General features: G+C 36.5%; 1 protein-coding gene across 1 annotated transcript in view; it reads left to right on the forward strand.

Annotated features, from left to right (window-relative positions):
• The window catches only part of JMJD1C (jumonji domain containing 1C), a 317954-nt gene extending 300215 nt beyond the window's left edge, over window positions 1–17739 (forward strand). The window contains exons 15-26 of the mRNA XM_006889056.1: window positions 38–165; window positions 326–539; window positions 1253–1464; window positions 2256–2534; window positions 7444–7612; window positions 8162–8252; window positions 8740–8870; window positions 9017–9139; window positions 10815–10954; window positions 11894–12070; window positions 17224–17355; window positions 17650–17739. Of these exons, the coding sequence (XP_006889118.1) occupies window positions 38–165; window positions 326–539; window positions 1253–1464; window positions 2256–2534; window positions 7444–7612; window positions 8162–8252; window positions 8740–8870; window positions 9017–9139; window positions 10815–10954; window positions 11894–12070; window positions 17224–17355; window positions 17650–17739 (1886 nt within the window). The remainder of the gene's footprint in view (window positions 1–37; window positions 166–325; window positions 540–1252; window positions 1465–2255; window positions 2535–7443; window positions 7613–8161; window positions 8253–8739; window positions 8871–9016; window positions 9140–10814; window positions 10955–11893; window positions 12071–17223; window positions 17356–17649) is intronic.
• Window positions 17740–17907: the final 168 nt, after the last annotated feature.

Genomic DNA, 17907 nt, shown 5'->3' on the forward strand with positions numbered 1-17907 from the left:
TATTTTCTTTTTTATTAACTACCATTTTATTTTGTAGTTTTGACAGACCTTTTAGATGCGATGCACAATCTTAGAGAAAAATACGGTATTAAATCCTGTTGTCATTGTATTAACAAACAGACTATACCAGTGGGGAATTTTCCTCCAGTGAATGGTGTTTCTCAGGTGAGTAAGAAACCCTTTGATTTGAGTATATGGTCAAATTAAACTTTGGTGTTTTTGCTGAATTACATTTTCTTTGTTACTGTATCAGAGTTAGTTCCTACTTTTAACTCGTTAGTTGAAGAGACTTTATTAAAAAATTTTATTATTCTAACCCTTACAGGTTTTGCAGAATGTTCTTAATCACAGTAATAAAATGTCTCTGTGCATGCCTACGGCGCAACAGCAAAATAGCCCTCAGAAGTCTGAGACTAATGGCGACAGCAGCCCAGGAAGTGATGCAAGCACTGACAGCAAGTTAACACCTCCAGAGTCCCAGTCACCACTGCACTGGTTAGCGGATCTCGCAGAGCAAAAATCCAGAGAAGAAAAAAAAGGTAAAAATAATTACTTATTTAAATGTTTATTAGAAGATAGCATAATCAATCATGTATTCTTAACTTCTAACACTGTATTTTCCTGCTTGTCTCATGGTTTTTTGGTGCTAGGTGTGACTGGCTCAAGTATGAGTCATAGTGACCCTGCCATCCTCATCATGTCTGACCTACTTGAGCCCATTGTTGCAGTCATTCTATCAGTCCATCTCATAGGGCCTTCCTTTTTTTTCTGAACCTCCCGCTTTGTAAGCATGGTGTCTCTGTCCAAGGAATAGTCCCTCTTAACAACATGCTGAACATGAGATGCAGCTACAGCTCATGGCTTAGGTTCAATAAAATATGTATCTTCTCTCAGTAGATATTTTGTACTTTCCTGTGATTGTATCAGAATTTACTGTAAAATCGTTGTGGATGACCACATCAGTAAAACCACCAGGGAAATGTTTTCTGCCTATCCTAGATAAGCATTTTTCTCATTTGTGACAGGAATACACACTTAGCTGAATAGCTAAGATATTGAGGAAGGCCTTTTCATGCTTAAACCATTTAACTCCGTTTTAAAGGATCTCATTCATCCTCTGGGTGTGTGGTCAGGTGAATACAATGTCTGGTGCAGTAGTTCTTTCTGCCACTGTAACATAGAGTGTGCAGCTTTTTAAAGTTTAACTATATACTTAATTGCATTAAAATTTAATAGATTTTTGTTTTTCCAGAAAACAAAGAATGTACTCTTGAAACAGAAATTAAAGAAGAACAAGACAACCCTGATGATTCTCCAAATTACAGAACATCACCTTCTGTGTCCCAGAATAACGAACAAGGCTCAACTCTAAGAGACTTGCTGACCACAACAGCCGGTAAACTACGCGTGGGTTCTACAGATGCTGGCATTGCCTTTGCACCAGTGTATTCAATGGGAGCGCCAGTAAGTATGCTGCCACATTTTGCTTGTTTTGCTTTTTGGGTTGTTTCTGGTTTGTTTTTAGTGTTTGCGCTTCCCCCTCTTAATTGAAGCCTTACATTTTGGTGTATTTCGAGTCAATGACTATTGAAAGTAAACTACATAATAACTAACTCCAGTTGTAATTACATTTTCCAGATTTACCATATTCACATTTGTGCTATAACTTCTCTTAATTAAGAAGTGGAAGTTTTTAAAATCTCTTTTTCCCAGGAGTATAAGATTTAGATACTCATTTCAGAATTTGAAATCATACATCTTAGGAAGGGTAGAGGGGTGAGAAAGATAGCAAAATGAGTCTTGTGTTACTTAAAATAATTAGAAATCAGATTTTGATATCATAATTGCCCAGATTTTTTAAAAATAGAAAAGTAAATGGTATATATAAATCTTTAATAATTTTCAAATTGCTAAAAAAGAAAAATAGCTTTCTCTGACGAATTCTACCCTTTGAATACTTGTAGGCCTAAAACAATGGGAAAGATAGGAATGCCACAGTTCTGGACTTACAGCCCTGGCAGGTCCTTGGAGAAGACAAAGCTTATGGTCCCTATCTGGTGGTATAGGGAGTGGTATTCCATATCCACTAACATGATTACATATACTTGGATACAGGGATGTTGTTACTGTTAGTTATTTTTTGTTATTAGAAAAAGTGAAGGTTTATTAAAATGATAGGAAGTCTGGGATAAAAATGTATTTATTTTTTCCACTTATTGCAATTCTTCTCTAAGACATTTCTTTTCCTTTAATAGAGTAGCAAAAGTGGAAGAAGTATGCCAAATATTCTTGATGATATAATTGCTTCAGTAGTTGAAAACAAAATTCCTCCAAATAAAGCCTCCAAGATAAATGTAAAATCAGAGTATAAAGAAGAGCCTAAAGAAAGCAGAAAATCTCTTCAAAGTGAAAATCATAAATTATACAGTGATATACCACACTCTTGGATCTGTGAAAAACATATTTTATGGCTTAAGGATTATAAGAACAGCAATAATTGGAAGCTTTTCAAAGAATGCTGGAAACAAGGACAGGTGATTATTTTAAACTATACAGTTTTTATAGAAGTAAAATTTGAAGAGTACACACAGTTCTTAATAACTTATTAGTTGTTGAAACAGTTAACAAATAATACTTTGTATATTTGGTGGAAATAAGATTTTGAAATCAATAGAAAGGTTATTAGGTTATTAGAGGGTTTCTTTGTGTCTACAGTGTTTATTATTGGCCAGAATTATGTGAATTATAAAAAAAATTATGTGGTTATTTGATGTTTGTTTGTATTCATTTAAAGAGACGTAATAAAATTCCTTCCACCTTCAATGTTTATATTTTTGTTCAGTTAGCATCTTCATATCTGTAATTAAGATGTTTATCCATATTAGAAGCATTTTTCTTAAACTGATAACGTGAATGTTTATGCTTTTATTGTGCCACAAACATTTATTTAAACATTCATTCATAAAATCTTGAATGACAAACCTCCATTATATAATTCTGCCCTAATGAGATGGATTGATACAGTTACTGGGGCAATGGAGGTTGCTGTAAGAATTAGGAAGACTACCTCAGGACAGGGCAGGGTTCAGAGCTGCTATACATACGGTCAGTATTGGTCGCAAGCAACTTGGCAGCACATAACAACAACAGCATCTTATATTGGTTTTTAGTTAAGCCTCTAGTTTAGAGTCAACAAGACCTCACTCATGGAGGGCTTTTGTATTTAAAAGTCAGTTGTTATATTTTGGAGCATCATTTCTTCTAAGTGGTGCAGCACTCTTCTGTCACTTTGCTGTACTGAGGTATCCTGGGGTTGCTGTGATGCTGAACCTTGTACATTGTGGTATCAAATGCCATGGTGGACAGTGTTTGATGGAGCTCCCAGTTTAAGACAGATTTGGAAGCAGGAATTGTGTCCACTTCCTTACAGCATGCCTTTGGAAACTCTATGAACTTTGAGAAATGACAGTAGTTATAGAAAGGTCTTTTGTTCATATGAGTCGTGCTCAATTTGACAGCAATCAACAGCAACAACAAATAAAAATAATTATGTTTGACCAAAAAGTTTTTGACATTCTATATGATATTTTGCTATAATGCAAAAATTAGTAACAACTTTTTAAAATTCGTGTGAATTAGTATGACTTTCTGATTATGTCTTACTGAAAAACAACTATTTTATTTTACTTTATAGGATTTCCTAAGCAAAGATGTTCAAAAACTCTTTTTCTCAATGTGGTGATGGTAGTAGTCACATGCTGTTGAGTTTTACCCTCCATTGGGTTTTCACCAGTTGTAAACTGCACAGGAGGGGGTTATTTATCTTTTCTCCCACAGAACAGGTGGTTGATTCAAACCATGGGCCTTTGGGTTGGCCACCCAGCTCCTTACTACAATACTGCCAGAACTCCCAGATATGATAGACATTGTTATTGTTATAATGAGCCATGAAGTGAGCTATGACTTATTGTGGCCTAAAGAACAATGGCTATGAACCTTACCTTATCCTGAACCAACCTAACCATTCTGACCCATTTAACCCTGTGACTACAGTCACTGTGTCAATCCATCTGTCTCATCAAGGGTTTTTCTCTCTTTTGCTGTCCCTCAGTGTTGGCAAGCATGATGTTCTTCTCCAAAGACATCTCTCCTGACAGCATACTGAAAGTATGTGAAACAGAATTTCAGTGTCCTTTCATTCAAGGAGCACTTTGGTTTTAGTTTCTCTAAGACAAAATTGTTTAGTCTCTTCACAGTCCATTGGATATTCAGTACTCCTCCAGCATTACAACTCAAAAGTTTCCATTCTTTTTCTGAATGATAGGCGTTGTTGTTGTTGTTGTTGTTGTTGTTGTTACTCCTCCAGCATTACAACTCAAAAGTTTCCATTCTTTTTCTGAATGATAGGCGGCGTTGTTGTTGTTGTTGTTGTCGTCGTCGTCGTCGTCGTCATCGTCAAGCACGACTCATATAGCCTTTCCATAACTATTGTCATTTCTCCAAGTTCCTAGCGGTTTCCAGAGGCATGTGGTTTAGGAAGTATGTGGATGCCACTCCTGCTTCCAAATCTGTTTTACAACTGGGAGCTCCACCAAACACTGTCTACATTGGGGAACCATTCTGGTATTTGATACCCCAATGGCACTAGGTTCAGCAACACAGCAACCCAGTTACTTCATACAGTACATTCACAGAGTAATGTGCAAAATGGAAAAGTGTTCCTCCAGATTTAATAGCATTACTCTCATTTAGCAGTGGTTAAGTGTCATCAAGTCAAATATGTCTCAGTAATCTTTGCACAAAAGACCTGAGCTCTGTTCTATAACTAACATCATTTCTGTACATTTAGAGAGTTTCCATAGTCATCTAGTTTAGGAATTGGATGCCACTCCTGCTTCCCACCATGAATCAATCTGGAAGCTCATCCAAACATTGCACTTAAACCATTATGGTATTTGACAAGACTGTGGAACAATGTGCAACATCATAGCAACTCCAGGTTGTTCAGTACAGCAAATAGACAAAAGATTGCTATGTCATTTAAAGAATATTCATTCAAAAATTAATAAATTATCAAGTTTCAAACTTCTGCCATAATTTAGTTACCTGGGCCATATACTGGGAAACTTCTGGCTTCTCCATTTGCTTTCATGTTAAGAAGGTGACTAACAGCCTTTGTGATCTACTTACTGTTCTGATCAGCAGAGATCGTTCTTCTATGTTTGCGTAGCACTCTGACCAAAGTTCTTAAGAGATTTAATATATTTATGAAAATACTTATTTTTACACCTCAAGTCCACACAAAACTAAATGCTACAAATTGTAGCCTAGGGGCAGTCTCAGGGTTGATGTTGAATGTGGGGGAAGGTGGGGAAAACTGTAAGAGACCACATCTCGGTCAGGTTGATGCATCTGAAGTGTAGGGAGCAAGGGAAGACACGGAGACCACCATGGAGGTGTGGTCAGTCAGGGTGGACCTGCAAAGGACTTGGTGGGAGGCCTGGATGTGTTCTACGTTAAAATGGGAGCCCCTAGAGGAAACAGCATTGCTTCTTCAGTTACTTTCACCGCAGCTGCCAGGGTATTAAATAAGTACACTGTATAAAAATCAAGATACAAATAAGGACCATTTTGGTCCATTGTCATTAATATTTGTAGCCACTAGTTTCACTCAAAAACTGAGTAGTTTGAGGAACAATGTCCTTAGAAAAAAATCTCTACCTGTGCAGTGAATAATACACAAAATACTGTATAAACTTTTTTTGTTGGAAATGCAAAGATGTCTTTGAAACCCTGAGACTGCCCCTAGGCTATAGTTTGTAGCATTTAGTTTTGTGTGAACTTGAGGTGTAAAAATAAGTATTTTCATAAATATATTAAATCTCTTAAGAACTTTGGTCAGAGTGCTACGCAAACATAGAAGAATGATCTCTGCTGATTAGAACAGTAAGTAGATCACAAAGGCTGTTCTCAGTTGACGCCCACAGTGAAAGTTTTCATTTGGCTAAAAATAGGTGTAGGAGATAATGAATAGCATCACGTTTTTGGATAATTGTAGATAATTTTGTCTGTAATAAATGGCCAAGAAGATAGTCAGGCTAATGGTATTGCGATACTAAAAGAATTTGAACTTTATCTGGTAGTTGATAGTTTTTATTGAGGAATCAAAATAATCATAGTAACTGATAAAGTCTGTTGACATTTGGATTGGCGAGGAATAATGCCAAAGACACAGGGTCTAATTATGAACTCTCTTAGTATTCAGGGAGATGGACTACTTTTTAGTGGACTTACTAATGTGCCTGACCATTTTTTAAAAATAGTACTTTTCCTCATTGTTGATCATCTATTAATACTGCTGCCCAGTACTGTAGCTGAAAGAATGTTGGTGAGGCTGGATAATATTACTGATAAATAGACATGAGAGGAAAATAATTAATTCCCAAAACATTATTCTGGGAATCACCAACAATAATGAATTATTTAGTAATTGGATTTGTTTTAACAACTTGAATAATTTCTTTGCCCTTTGAAATGTTTAGTAAAGTTTTTCCAAGTAGTTAACCATTCTTTTTTTGCAAGGTTGAGAGAGGATGTCTTTTGTAATAACTCTATCAAGTATTCTATTGTTTAAAGAGTATTTGATAAGACAGTCTTTTTCCAGAGACTTTTTACATCATAGATCTGCACATGTACATGCAGAGGTCAAACAATGGCTAATGTGAAATGAGCAGATGCATTGTGGGGTGGCCAAGTCTGACTTCTGCCGGCCTCATAAGAGCATAACTAGCATCCCTGGTACCGAACAAATACCTACCTTGTCAGACATGCCACCCTCATACTCATGCTCCAGTTCCTGTGAATCATTGGATCCGCTGTTCGTTGCAGATTAACTCACAGTTTAGACTCAAATTTGGGGGATTAGGAAAATAGCTTGAGTGGATGAGAGGAGACAAAGAATATCATACAGTAGAAAATCAAAGTTTAGTGAACAGTAGCCCCAAGACAGACAAAGAGCAAGATACAATTCCTCAATTAGTTCCGCTACCTTCTCAGTCAACAAATGAAAGTTACCTACTTCTTACAAATAAAATTTTTTATTTTGTCTTTTCTGATTTTCTTTCTTGAAAACTAGTACTCATAAAAATTTCATTTTTATAAATGCCAATGTATTTTTCTGCATTCTCTTTTCTGTTTAATATTACACAAAAAAAATACATTATGTGTATCTTTTGGTCATAGATTATTTCAAATATATTTTTAACTCATCAGTTTGTCATTAGGCTTGGAACTGAATGTTTATCATTATGTAGTTTTTGGTGTTGTAAGCACTATTGAGTGCAACACAGCTTCTTTCCTCTAGGCCATTATGTATGTAAGTATGTAAAATCAAGTTTTGCAATATCTATCTACCTTTTAATAATTGTTATGTTCGTTTTTTAGCCTGCATTGGTTTCTGGTGTGCACAAGAAAATGAACATCAGCTTATGGAAGGCAGAGTCAATTAGTGTTGATTTTGGGGACCATCAAGCAGATCTCCTGAACTGCAAAGACAGCATTATTTCAAGTGCCAATGTAAAGGAATTCTGGGATGGCTTTGAAGAAGTTTCTAGTATGTTTTTGTTGTATATTGTTTGTTTGGTTTTACTATGAAGCAGTATTTCTCAGAAAGTGATAAAATTCAAATCTAAAATTGAATACATTCCCTAAATTCCTTTAACGTTCCATTTTGCATTGTTATCTAATTGATTGCAAGTATTTGCAATCAAAAGATTGATTCCTAATCCTACTGTGACCACTAATTTCTTTTAATTACTATACAATCTCTTTATCTCCTGGAGAATCATTTTGGCAATCCCATAACTTAGCAAAGTTGAATGATGTCATTTACATAAAGCACTTTGAAAAAAGTACAAGTAAAATAATGAGATTTATGGTTAATAAGGTTTTCTGGGGTTTTTTTGGTTGGCTGGATTTTTGTTTTGTTTTTGTAAATATAGTATCAGTGAAAAGTGCTATATATCCTTAAACATAAGGAACTAACTTTTGTAACTATAGTAAGCATATTCTTTATTTAAATTTCGTTCACACTCCCAAAACATTAATAAAAAAATAAAAAGGCAGTGATTATCTTTTTAGTAATTAACTGTATTCTTCTTAGAACGGCAGAAAACCCAAAGTGGAGAAACAGTTGTTTTAAAATTGAAAGATTGCCCTTCTGGAGAAGACTTCAAAACGATGATGCCAGCAAGGTAGTAGATCTTCTAAACTTTATTTGAACCATTGACTTTTTGTACTTGAGCTGAGATTATCTCCAAAGATAGAATAAGTAACTATATATGTGGCCCTTAGAAATGTATTTATTAATTAAAATAATAAATAATTCAAAACAAAGCTGAATCTCTCCAACTCCACCAAGGGGAAGTCTTTTTGTTAAGACTTTTTGTAAAGCAAGAATGACCATATCAGAGGACACATTAGGGTCCTGCTTTGAGCCTCCCTATTGTTGCTTATTCGTATTAGCCAGGAAAACAGTATTACAATTTTAATCTCGTCTCATGCTTGGCTATGTGCAGTGCATTCATTGAACTTTGCAGTTAAGTCAAGGAGAAATGTCATGTGTCAGAGAACATAAAGGAAAATTTATCTTATATTTTGAACAGTCTAGAAAATATACTTTGAAAGTACTTTAAAAATATTCTATTCATTTATAAAAAATGCAATATTATTTTTCTTCAGATACGAAGATCTTTTAAAAAGCCTACCGTTGCCTGAATATTGTAATCCAGAAGGAAGGTTCAATTTAGCCTCTCATTTGCCAGGATTTTTTGTACGTCCTGATCTAGGACCCAGGTTATGTAGTGCTTATGGTAGGTACATAGTCACAGTTTTTTGCTTGAAGAATTTTAACAGTAACTAGCCATGGATTAATTATGAAATGAATTTTAGTTTGTACATAATCTGGTTTAAATAATCTTTTTACTCAATAGCTAATAAAAGTTAATTTTATATATAGGTGTAGCTGCTGCCAAAGATCACGATATAGGAACAACAAATCTCCATATTGAAGTTTCTGATGTTGTGAATATTCTAGTCTATGTTGGCATAGCAAAAGGAAATGGTGTTCTTTCAAAAGCAGGTAAAGAATTATTGTAGTGGCTTAGAATAACAATTGACTAACACACACACACACAATTTCTTAATCAGAAATGAACTTTTGAGTTAAAAACATAGATTCCGAAAAGAATTGCAAGTGGCTTTTAGGAATATTCTAGTCTTCCTTATTTGAAAATTGTGTAGTCATACTGTTTCATTTTCTTTTTATAAAGTAATGTTAATTTTTAAAATGTGCTTTAAAGTTTATTTATTTTCTTCTAATCATTAATCATTTTAATATAAACATACATTAAGGAATAAAGAGTAGATCCTGGGGCTCTTCAGGAAGTATCAGAACTATGTAGTGCTACTCTTGTACATAGTGTTGCTATGAGTTCCAAGTGACTCGATGGCACATAACAACAACACAAACTATATAACAAAGATTTATTTTTTCAAACAAGTATTTATTCTCTTAAAGTTCAGAGGCTAGAAGTTTAAATTTAGCATTCTAGCTCTGGATGAAGACCTGTTTCCTTCACCATCTGTGGGACCAGAGTTCCTATGGATGTCATCTCTTTGTGCTTCACCTCTCCTGCTGTCTAAGGAGAATCCTTGCAGAGGAGCCTGAGTCCAAAAGGACCCAGTCCAGTTTTAGCATACTTGAGGTTACTGAGGTGTCCTCCTCAAGTTTCTACCTATTTACTCATCATGTATCCATTGCCATCAAGCATATTCTGACTCATAGCTGACCCTCCACTGGGTTTCTTCCACTGGATTCCCATGGCTGTAAGTTGCATAGGAAGAGACTGTCCACCTTGCAGCTACTCATGATTTTGAGCTACCAGAAAACAAAACAAAACAAAAAACGTGGATTTGCAGTGCACCTCTCTGTCTATGGACTACACTAATAGAGCTCTCTACCATATGTTGTTGTTGTTGTTGTTGTTGTTGTTGTTGTTGTTGTTAGGACAACTCATAGCAACCCTATGAACGAAAGGCCTGAGCACTGCTCATGGAGTTTCCTGAGGCAAGCTATTTCGGAAGCAGATGCCACTCCTGCTTCCAGGCTTGTTTTAATCAAACACTGTCCAACATGGGTAACCATTATCACATTTGGCACATCAGTGTCACAGTGTTCATCACAGCAACCGCAAGTTACCTCTGTACAGCAATGCACAGACCAGTGCTATACCACCTAGAAGAATGACAGAAAAACAATTTCTTTTTTCTTTTTTGAAATTTTTTTTCCTCTTCTTTTTTCTTTCGCCCTTGCAGACTCGGGCCACGGACGCCTCACACGCCTCCACCCACCCCCCCACCCCAGAAAAACAATTTTAAACAGGCCTGAGGACCGTAGATTAAAATCACCCACCTTAGCTTAGTAGCCTAACTTTCTGTGCACTAGGCCAACATAGCTCTATGTTGTCATTGTTGTTATTGTTAGGTGCCATTGAGAGTTGGGTAAATTTGAATAGAAGCTCTTGATCTTGTTTTCTCCTGACACTTAATTGGCAAAAAACCCAATCAACGGTTCAAATTATTGTTCTATCCCCAGTTACACCGTTTTCTGTGTTTCTGTTAGTATTTTATATAAACTGGGTTAAAGATTGCTGGATTTAATGAGGCATTCTGCTACTCGTTTAAGTCAGTTTTGGAGACACCTTGTCAGATTATGTTTTCTGACTAATAATGCACACACTCTTTTTTAATCTCAGGAATACTCAAGAAATTTGAGGAAGAAGATTTAGATGATATTCTAAGAAAAAGATTGAAGGACTCAAGTGAAATACCTGGTGCTCTCTGGCATATTTATGCTGGGAAAGATGTTGACAAGATAAGAGAGTTTCTTCAAAAGGTATGATTAATATTTGTCGAAAGTAAATCTTGGAGGAGGTGGCTGCCCTTCTTTCTCCCTCAAAACTGCCAGTGGAGAGAGCTCTGGTGGCAAGAAGTTGCACTGCAGTCCCAGAAGTATGCAGTTCGAATCCACCAGATGCTCTGCTGGAGAAGGAGGGACAGTCTCCTCCTGTACTAGTCAGATCCAATTTGATGGTACACGCACACAAAATAATAAAATAAAAAAAAAACTTTAAAAAAAAAAAAAAACAACAACAACAGAAACTGCCAGTTTTGCCTGCACTACCTAGCCACTCACCTTTTTGGTTACAGCAGTGCAGCACACTATGTATTAAGCCACCAGAAGTCTTTACGCATTAATAATAAAAGACTAATCTGTTGATGAAACAGATATTCTACTTGTAAGGTGGCAATATAAAAAACAAAAACCAAACCAACAAACAACCAGATGCTTTCAAGGAAAATCTAAAGTAGCTAGAAGGAACTGTGCTGCCAACCCACATAGCCCAATTCAACCAGCTGCTCCACGGGAGAAAATAGGCATTCTCCTGCCATGAGATTTATTGCCTCTGTTAACCTTCTGAAGGGTCAGCTGTGGATTGGTTTCAACTTAATGGTGCACAGCAACAATAAGAAAAGATACCACACTACCACATTTGGTCCTTCTGCAATACTTACTTACTTGAGTTTCATTGCTCTCTAGTGGGAACCAGCTCATAGTCGACCCTCTAATAGATTTTCAGCGGCTATAAGTTGCACAGGTGATTTACTCATCTTTCTCCCTTGGAGTAAATCAGGGATTTAACCCCTCTTTTTTAAGGTCAGCAGCGCAACTCCCTACCCACTAAACCTTCCTACTAACTTAAAATTTAGCTAAAGAGAAGGTTTCATCATTTAAAAATTTTGGTATAAATTTTCATTTTAATCCATATTTTAGATTTCAAAAGAACAAGGCCTTGACGTACTTCCAGAACATGATCCTATACGTGACCAAAGTTGGTATGTGAATAAAAAGCTCCGGCAGAGACTGCTTGAAGAATATGGAGTCAGAACCTGTACTCTTATCCAGTTCCTGGGTGATGCCATTATCTTGCCAGCAGGAGCACTTCATCAGGTGTGTAAAAGCTTACCACTAATAACCTGAAACAACCAATGTGGGAGGAAAGGAGAAGAAAGCACAAGTGCAAAAATTACTTGGATGATCTATTTTCATTAACACATCCTTGAAATGTCTTTCTGCTCCCTGATGAAATCTGGATTAATTAGATATTTTCACAGTTTAAATTTTTCAATTATAAACCATAATTGCAACTTCTGTTGTCTCTGATCAAATAAGTTCTAATACAGTTAACTTGTTAAGGTATCTTTTAGAGAAAATAGAATTATTGTAATTCTCAATTGTAATTATTGTAAAACTGACACATAATAAGAGGGGGATCAACACTTGTAGATCTTGCTTTTGGTGGGGCGGCTAAGTACAGTGTTCTTTATTGATGGTATGTGACAAGATGGGCCCCTCTCCTTCCTCAGGGGGATTGGATGGAAATTGTGTCAAGGATGTGAGATTATTGGGGTGCAGGGGGTAATCCTTCTGCAATGCCAAAGTTAATATGAATGACCTTAGCCATGGGACCAAGCAGTTTATGGTGCAGGAGGCACTGCTGACAATCTTGAGAGTTGTCATACCTCTCAAGGTACACACCTATCACAAACATGAGAACATTGGCAGAAGGAGCAGAGATGATTACCCATTTCAAATGACACCCAGCTTTCTCCAGGGTTGCGAAGACATCATTGGATTCCACAATATGCTCAGCATTAGCCTCATCCCACTTGAAGTTTCTAAGATCTTGCTCCTGGAAGATAGTGATGGCTTTTCCATTGCTGACAGCTCTCTTCTCATTCTCAGTCTTGACAGTGACTTGAACTTGCCATGTGTGGAATCATATTGGAACATAAAGATCATGTAGTTGAGGTCAATGAAGGGGTCATTGTTGGCAACAATATCCCTTTTGCTGGATTTAAAAGTATCCCAGGTGACCAGGCATCCAGTGCAGCCAAATCCATTTATTCCAGCCTTGACCATTGTCTTTCAGGGATACAGCTAAGGCTGCACAATAAGAGAGGGCAATTTGTCAATCAGTGAAGAACAGAGAGCCATATCAAGTATTTTCTAAGTCCCCATGTTTAAGTAGAATGAATGAGTAACTGAATTATTAACTTGTCCATTCCAAAATTTGGGCTTTAGATGTGTCTCCTGCCTCCCTATAGCATGCTAACACACCAGTAACCCCATCAAAAGAAAATGTATCTCTGTTTGCAGGCATGACATAGACTATATTCCAGTAAGAGACGATAACTCGATCCGATCCCCACCTTAGCACTTGGTAGGGACAAAAGCTGCAAGGAAAACCTAAGACTCTGAAATGCTAGTCAGAGCTGATTTTCCAATGCCTAGTAGTAATGGAGATGGTCCTGATATGTGGTCTTCCAAGAAAGTTCCTTCCCATTTTATATATAGTTAAATGTACCTATTGAGATTCTGTGAAAAGTATTTATAAAAACATTCCTTAAGTCATGAACAGCTGTTCAGTTTTTAAGACATTGATTTCCAACATCAGATAGTATATATTAAGATCTTGGATGACCATAATGGGAAAGCCTGAGCATAATGCTAAACATAACTATGATGTTAAAAATTAGCATCCTGTTTGGATCTCATGTTTATAGGTTGTTTATGGGTCAGCCTTGACTCAACGGCATTTGAACAGAAAGAGGCTCAATTTATGATTGCTACCTTAACTGGAAAAGCTTTATTTTTTTTTTTTACTAGAAAAGCTCAAGTTTTCATAAATAAAGATTATTTATTTAGGAAAAAAATAATAAAATAAAAATTAGCATCCTGAAGAAAGGAACCTCCTTTTTCTTTTAACAGTACAGTAAATCTTTCTGTAAATGGAAGTTGTCGGCAAATCAGTCCTGACTTATGACAATCCCATATATGCAGATTAGAACTGCTTTGTAAGTTTAAAAAGTTCTAATTATGGCTGTGTTGTTATGTGCCTTCTAGTCAATACCGACCCATAGCTGACCCTCCAGTGGGTATTCAGAGGCAGTAAATCACACTGGGAAGAGATTGCCCGTCCTTCTGCCACAGAGCAGTTGGTGGATTTGAACTGTAGGCCTTGGGGATGCACAGCTTCTTTGAAAATTTGCTTAGATAGAGATTAATAGACTTCCTACCTGATCTAGGCTTACAAATTGTATTCTACATTCTAGCACTAAATTGCCAAGTGATTCGAGATTTCTCTGCTGCATATTAAGACATAGTTCTTTGTCCTCTGTTGCAAGGGTGCCGTCCTTGGTTGACAGTGGTGATACAGTAACAAAGTGTTAACTTTATTCATAATCCTAATTTATTTGGGATTGTTCCATAACAGGTTGCCCTGCTAACCAAAAGATTTGTAGCCATCAGCATCTCCTCAGGGAAAAGATGGGCTGTCTCCTCTGGTAAATCTACAGCCTTGAAAACTTGGTGATGGATTGGCATCAGTCAGAATTAAACTTAGTGAGAATGAGTTTGGGTTTTGATTACTTGGGAGATTCTAAAACCAGTTCATTCGTGACTTGAGTATTTTTAGTGGCTACAGTTACTTTTAAATAATTGTGAGTGCTACTTAAGTGCATCTCAAGCTTTGGTATACTTTAGAATTTCCTTCAGAGCTTCCTGAAATACTAATTACTAGGCCTCTACCCTTACAGTTGTGATTTAGTAAGCCTAACGAGTGCTGGTGGCGTAGTGTTGTGCCACTAACTATAAGATCAGTGGTTCAAATACACCTTCTTTAGAGAATGATGGGCATTTTCCTATAAAAATTTAGTATTGAAACCCCAATGGAGGGAAGCTGCCCAGGAGATACTGATAGTACCGTACTGAAACAACCTGGAAACATTCCAAAGTCTGGATTGAAAGCTTAGACCCTCCTCCCTCTTTTGCCATAGTGAACATTACTAAAAAATAATCTTTTTTTTTTTATGGAAAAGTAAAAGAAAAGATTCTTTCATTGTTTTACAAACCCTCCCCCAGGTCCCCTCCACCATGCAGCCCTCGCTCTAGTCTCCTGTGATGACAGAAATACCCAGTTACATCTCTCTTTTAGACGGTTCTCTCCCTCCTCTGCTTCAGTGCAGTATACATTATTGAACCCATCTTACTCAGTCTCTCCCCAACCCCAAGGACAGTCCCATTCTACAACAGTGGCATCATGTAATATTTGTCCTTTTGTGACTGGGATATTTCACTCAGCATAATGTTCTCCAGAGTCAACCATTTTGAATAATATTGCATGAGTTCCTTGTTTTTTAATGCAGCATAGTATTCCATTGTGCAAATATACCACAGCTTCTCTAGCCATTCGTTTGTTGATGGGCACTTAGGTTGTTTCCAACTCCTTGCTATTGTGAACAAAGCTGCAATAAACATGGGTGTGCATATATCTGCTTGGATGTCAGCTATGGTCTCTTCAGGGTATATTCCCAGTAGTGGAATTGCTGGGTCAAATGGTATCTCTATCTGCAACTTTTTGAGAAAGCGCCATACTGCTTTCCACAGGGGTTGCACCATTTTACACTCCCACCAACAGTGAATCAGGGTTCCAGTTTCTCCACAACCTCGCCAGCATTTGTTGCTTGCTGTTCTGTTAAATTTTGCTATTTTGACTGGGGTGAAATGATATCTCATAGTTGTTTTAATTTGCATCTCTCTTAGGGCTAGGGATTTTGAGCATTTCTTCATGTGTTTGTTAGCCATCTGAATGTCGTCTTCGGTGAAGTGCCTGTTCATATCCTGTGCCCATTTTTCTATTGGATTATTTACCTTTATCTTGTTGTGGTACTAAAAAATAATCTTAAAAAATACTGATCAGATTTTATTTAATAGATGCCTTTGTCAATCCTAATCCTTTGTTAAATCCTAATGTTAATCCTTTTTCAAAAACCTAATCCATAGGACAGTAATGGATATTTTTGAATGATTACCTTGAAACAAATATACTGCCAGCCCTAATTCTAAGATTAAAGATAATTCTAAGATTTACTATTATAGTCAGTAGATCTACCTGACATAGATTTCATCTTAGCTTCTCACAGAAAACCCTTTTGGTGTTAAAGTTAACTGTAAAAGAACTAAAATGCTAGAAACCAAAGTGATAGAACATACTCAAATTAATTGTTGTTATGTTCTCGTTATGTGCCTTTGAGTTGCTTGCGACTCATAACAACCCTGTATACAAGAACTCAGAGCCTTGTCCTATCCTGAGCCAATCTTACTGTCCCTGACACACCTACCTATATTAACCCAGATACTGTGTCAGTCCATCTCTTCTGGGGTCTTCCTCTCCTACACTGTCCCTACACTTTTCCAAGCTTGATGGCCTTCTCCAAGGACTGGTTCTTCCTGGCCACATGCCTAAAGTATGTGAGATGGAGCTTCAAAATTCTTGCCTCAAATAGGCTAGTTTCACCCTCTCTAAGACAGACTTTTTTATTATCTGTATTCTGTGGTATGTTCAGTACTCTTCACCAGCACAACTCAGAGATATCGATGATTCTTCTATCATCCTTACTCACTATCTAACGTTATATGATCCCACATACATGAAATAACTAAAATAGGCAAATGGATGAACAAAAAGTAGATTAGAAATCTTCAAGAAATAAAGGAAATCTTAAATGTTACAGTGTTTTGAATTGGGATGATAAAAGATCATCTTTTTGGATCATTGATATTGTCATTGTGAATGTAATTAATGCCGCTAAATTGAGCCCTTTTAACTGGTTAAAATCATTTTTAAAATGTTTTACCACATTAAAACTTTTCCTTTAAAAAAAAACCACTTAAGTATTCCATTTACAAAGTCTGTGTGCATGAAGCATTCCAGTATCATTAACCTTCTGGTTATGGTCTGATTAAAAATCATTGTTGGTTTGCAGAAAATAAATTGTCTACTAGAATTGTTTCTGTTACTCTGTGCTTCCTCTGTATTGCTATGGTTAGGCACCACTGAGTCAGAACCAACCCTCCAGCAGGTTTTCCAAGACAGTAAATTGTGTGCAAGGAGATTGCTCATCTTTCTCCCACAGAGCAGCTTATGGGTTCAGACTGTGCTTTTGAATTGTCCAGGCAGCTCTTTTATCACTAAGCCATCAGAGTGCCTTTTTAATCCCCTAAAATTTATATACCATTGATTGTTTTTCTTTTGATAATAGGTACAGAATTTTCACAGTTGTATTCAGGTAACTGAAGACTTTGTGTCTCCAGAGCATCTTGTGCAGTCATTTCATTTAACACAGGAACTGAGACTTTTGAAGGAAGAAATTAATTATGATGATAAATTACAGGTAGGAAATGAGGGTTTATTGGGGTTTTTTAACTTGATCTTGTTTTACAGGCCTCAGAAATAGAATTTCGCTAACCGCTTAGGGGAATGGTGCTAGCATAACACCCAGAATGTATTGGTATGACTTTCAGTGACCTTTTAATGATTGGATTAAAAATGTTTTCCCTTTAAATTTGTTATTCCATGGCCCTTCATAAATTCTATTTTTTTTTCTTTTTTTAAAAAAAAAGTCTTTTTCATTTAATCTTCATTTGTCTCCAACTAAAGTGACTAGAAATATCAATGTCTCTTTCAGGTGAAAAATATTTTGTATCATGCAGTCAAGGAAATGGTGAAAGTTTTGAAGATACATGAAGGTGAAGTAGAAGATATGGAAGAAAACTAAGTATGATCCCTTTAGGTGGTTTGAGCCCGTTGACCTGGGATTTTCTTATCCTTGATATATATGCACACTGACTTAAGTTTCATGAAACCATCAGTGCCAAGAAATTCTCTTTGTAGTAATTACTTGTTACTGACTCCACAACAGTATAGCATATGTCACAGCTCCCGT

Source organism: Elephantulus edwardii, unplaced genomic scaffold (genome assembly GCF_000299155.1).
Source record: "Elephantulus edwardii isolate Elephantulus edwardi_28Jun2011 unplaced genomic scaffold, EleEdw1.0 scaffold00074, whole genome shotgun sequence".
Lineage (NCBI taxonomy): Eukaryota > Metazoa > Chordata > Mammalia > Macroscelidea > Macroscelididae > Elephantulus > Elephantulus edwardii.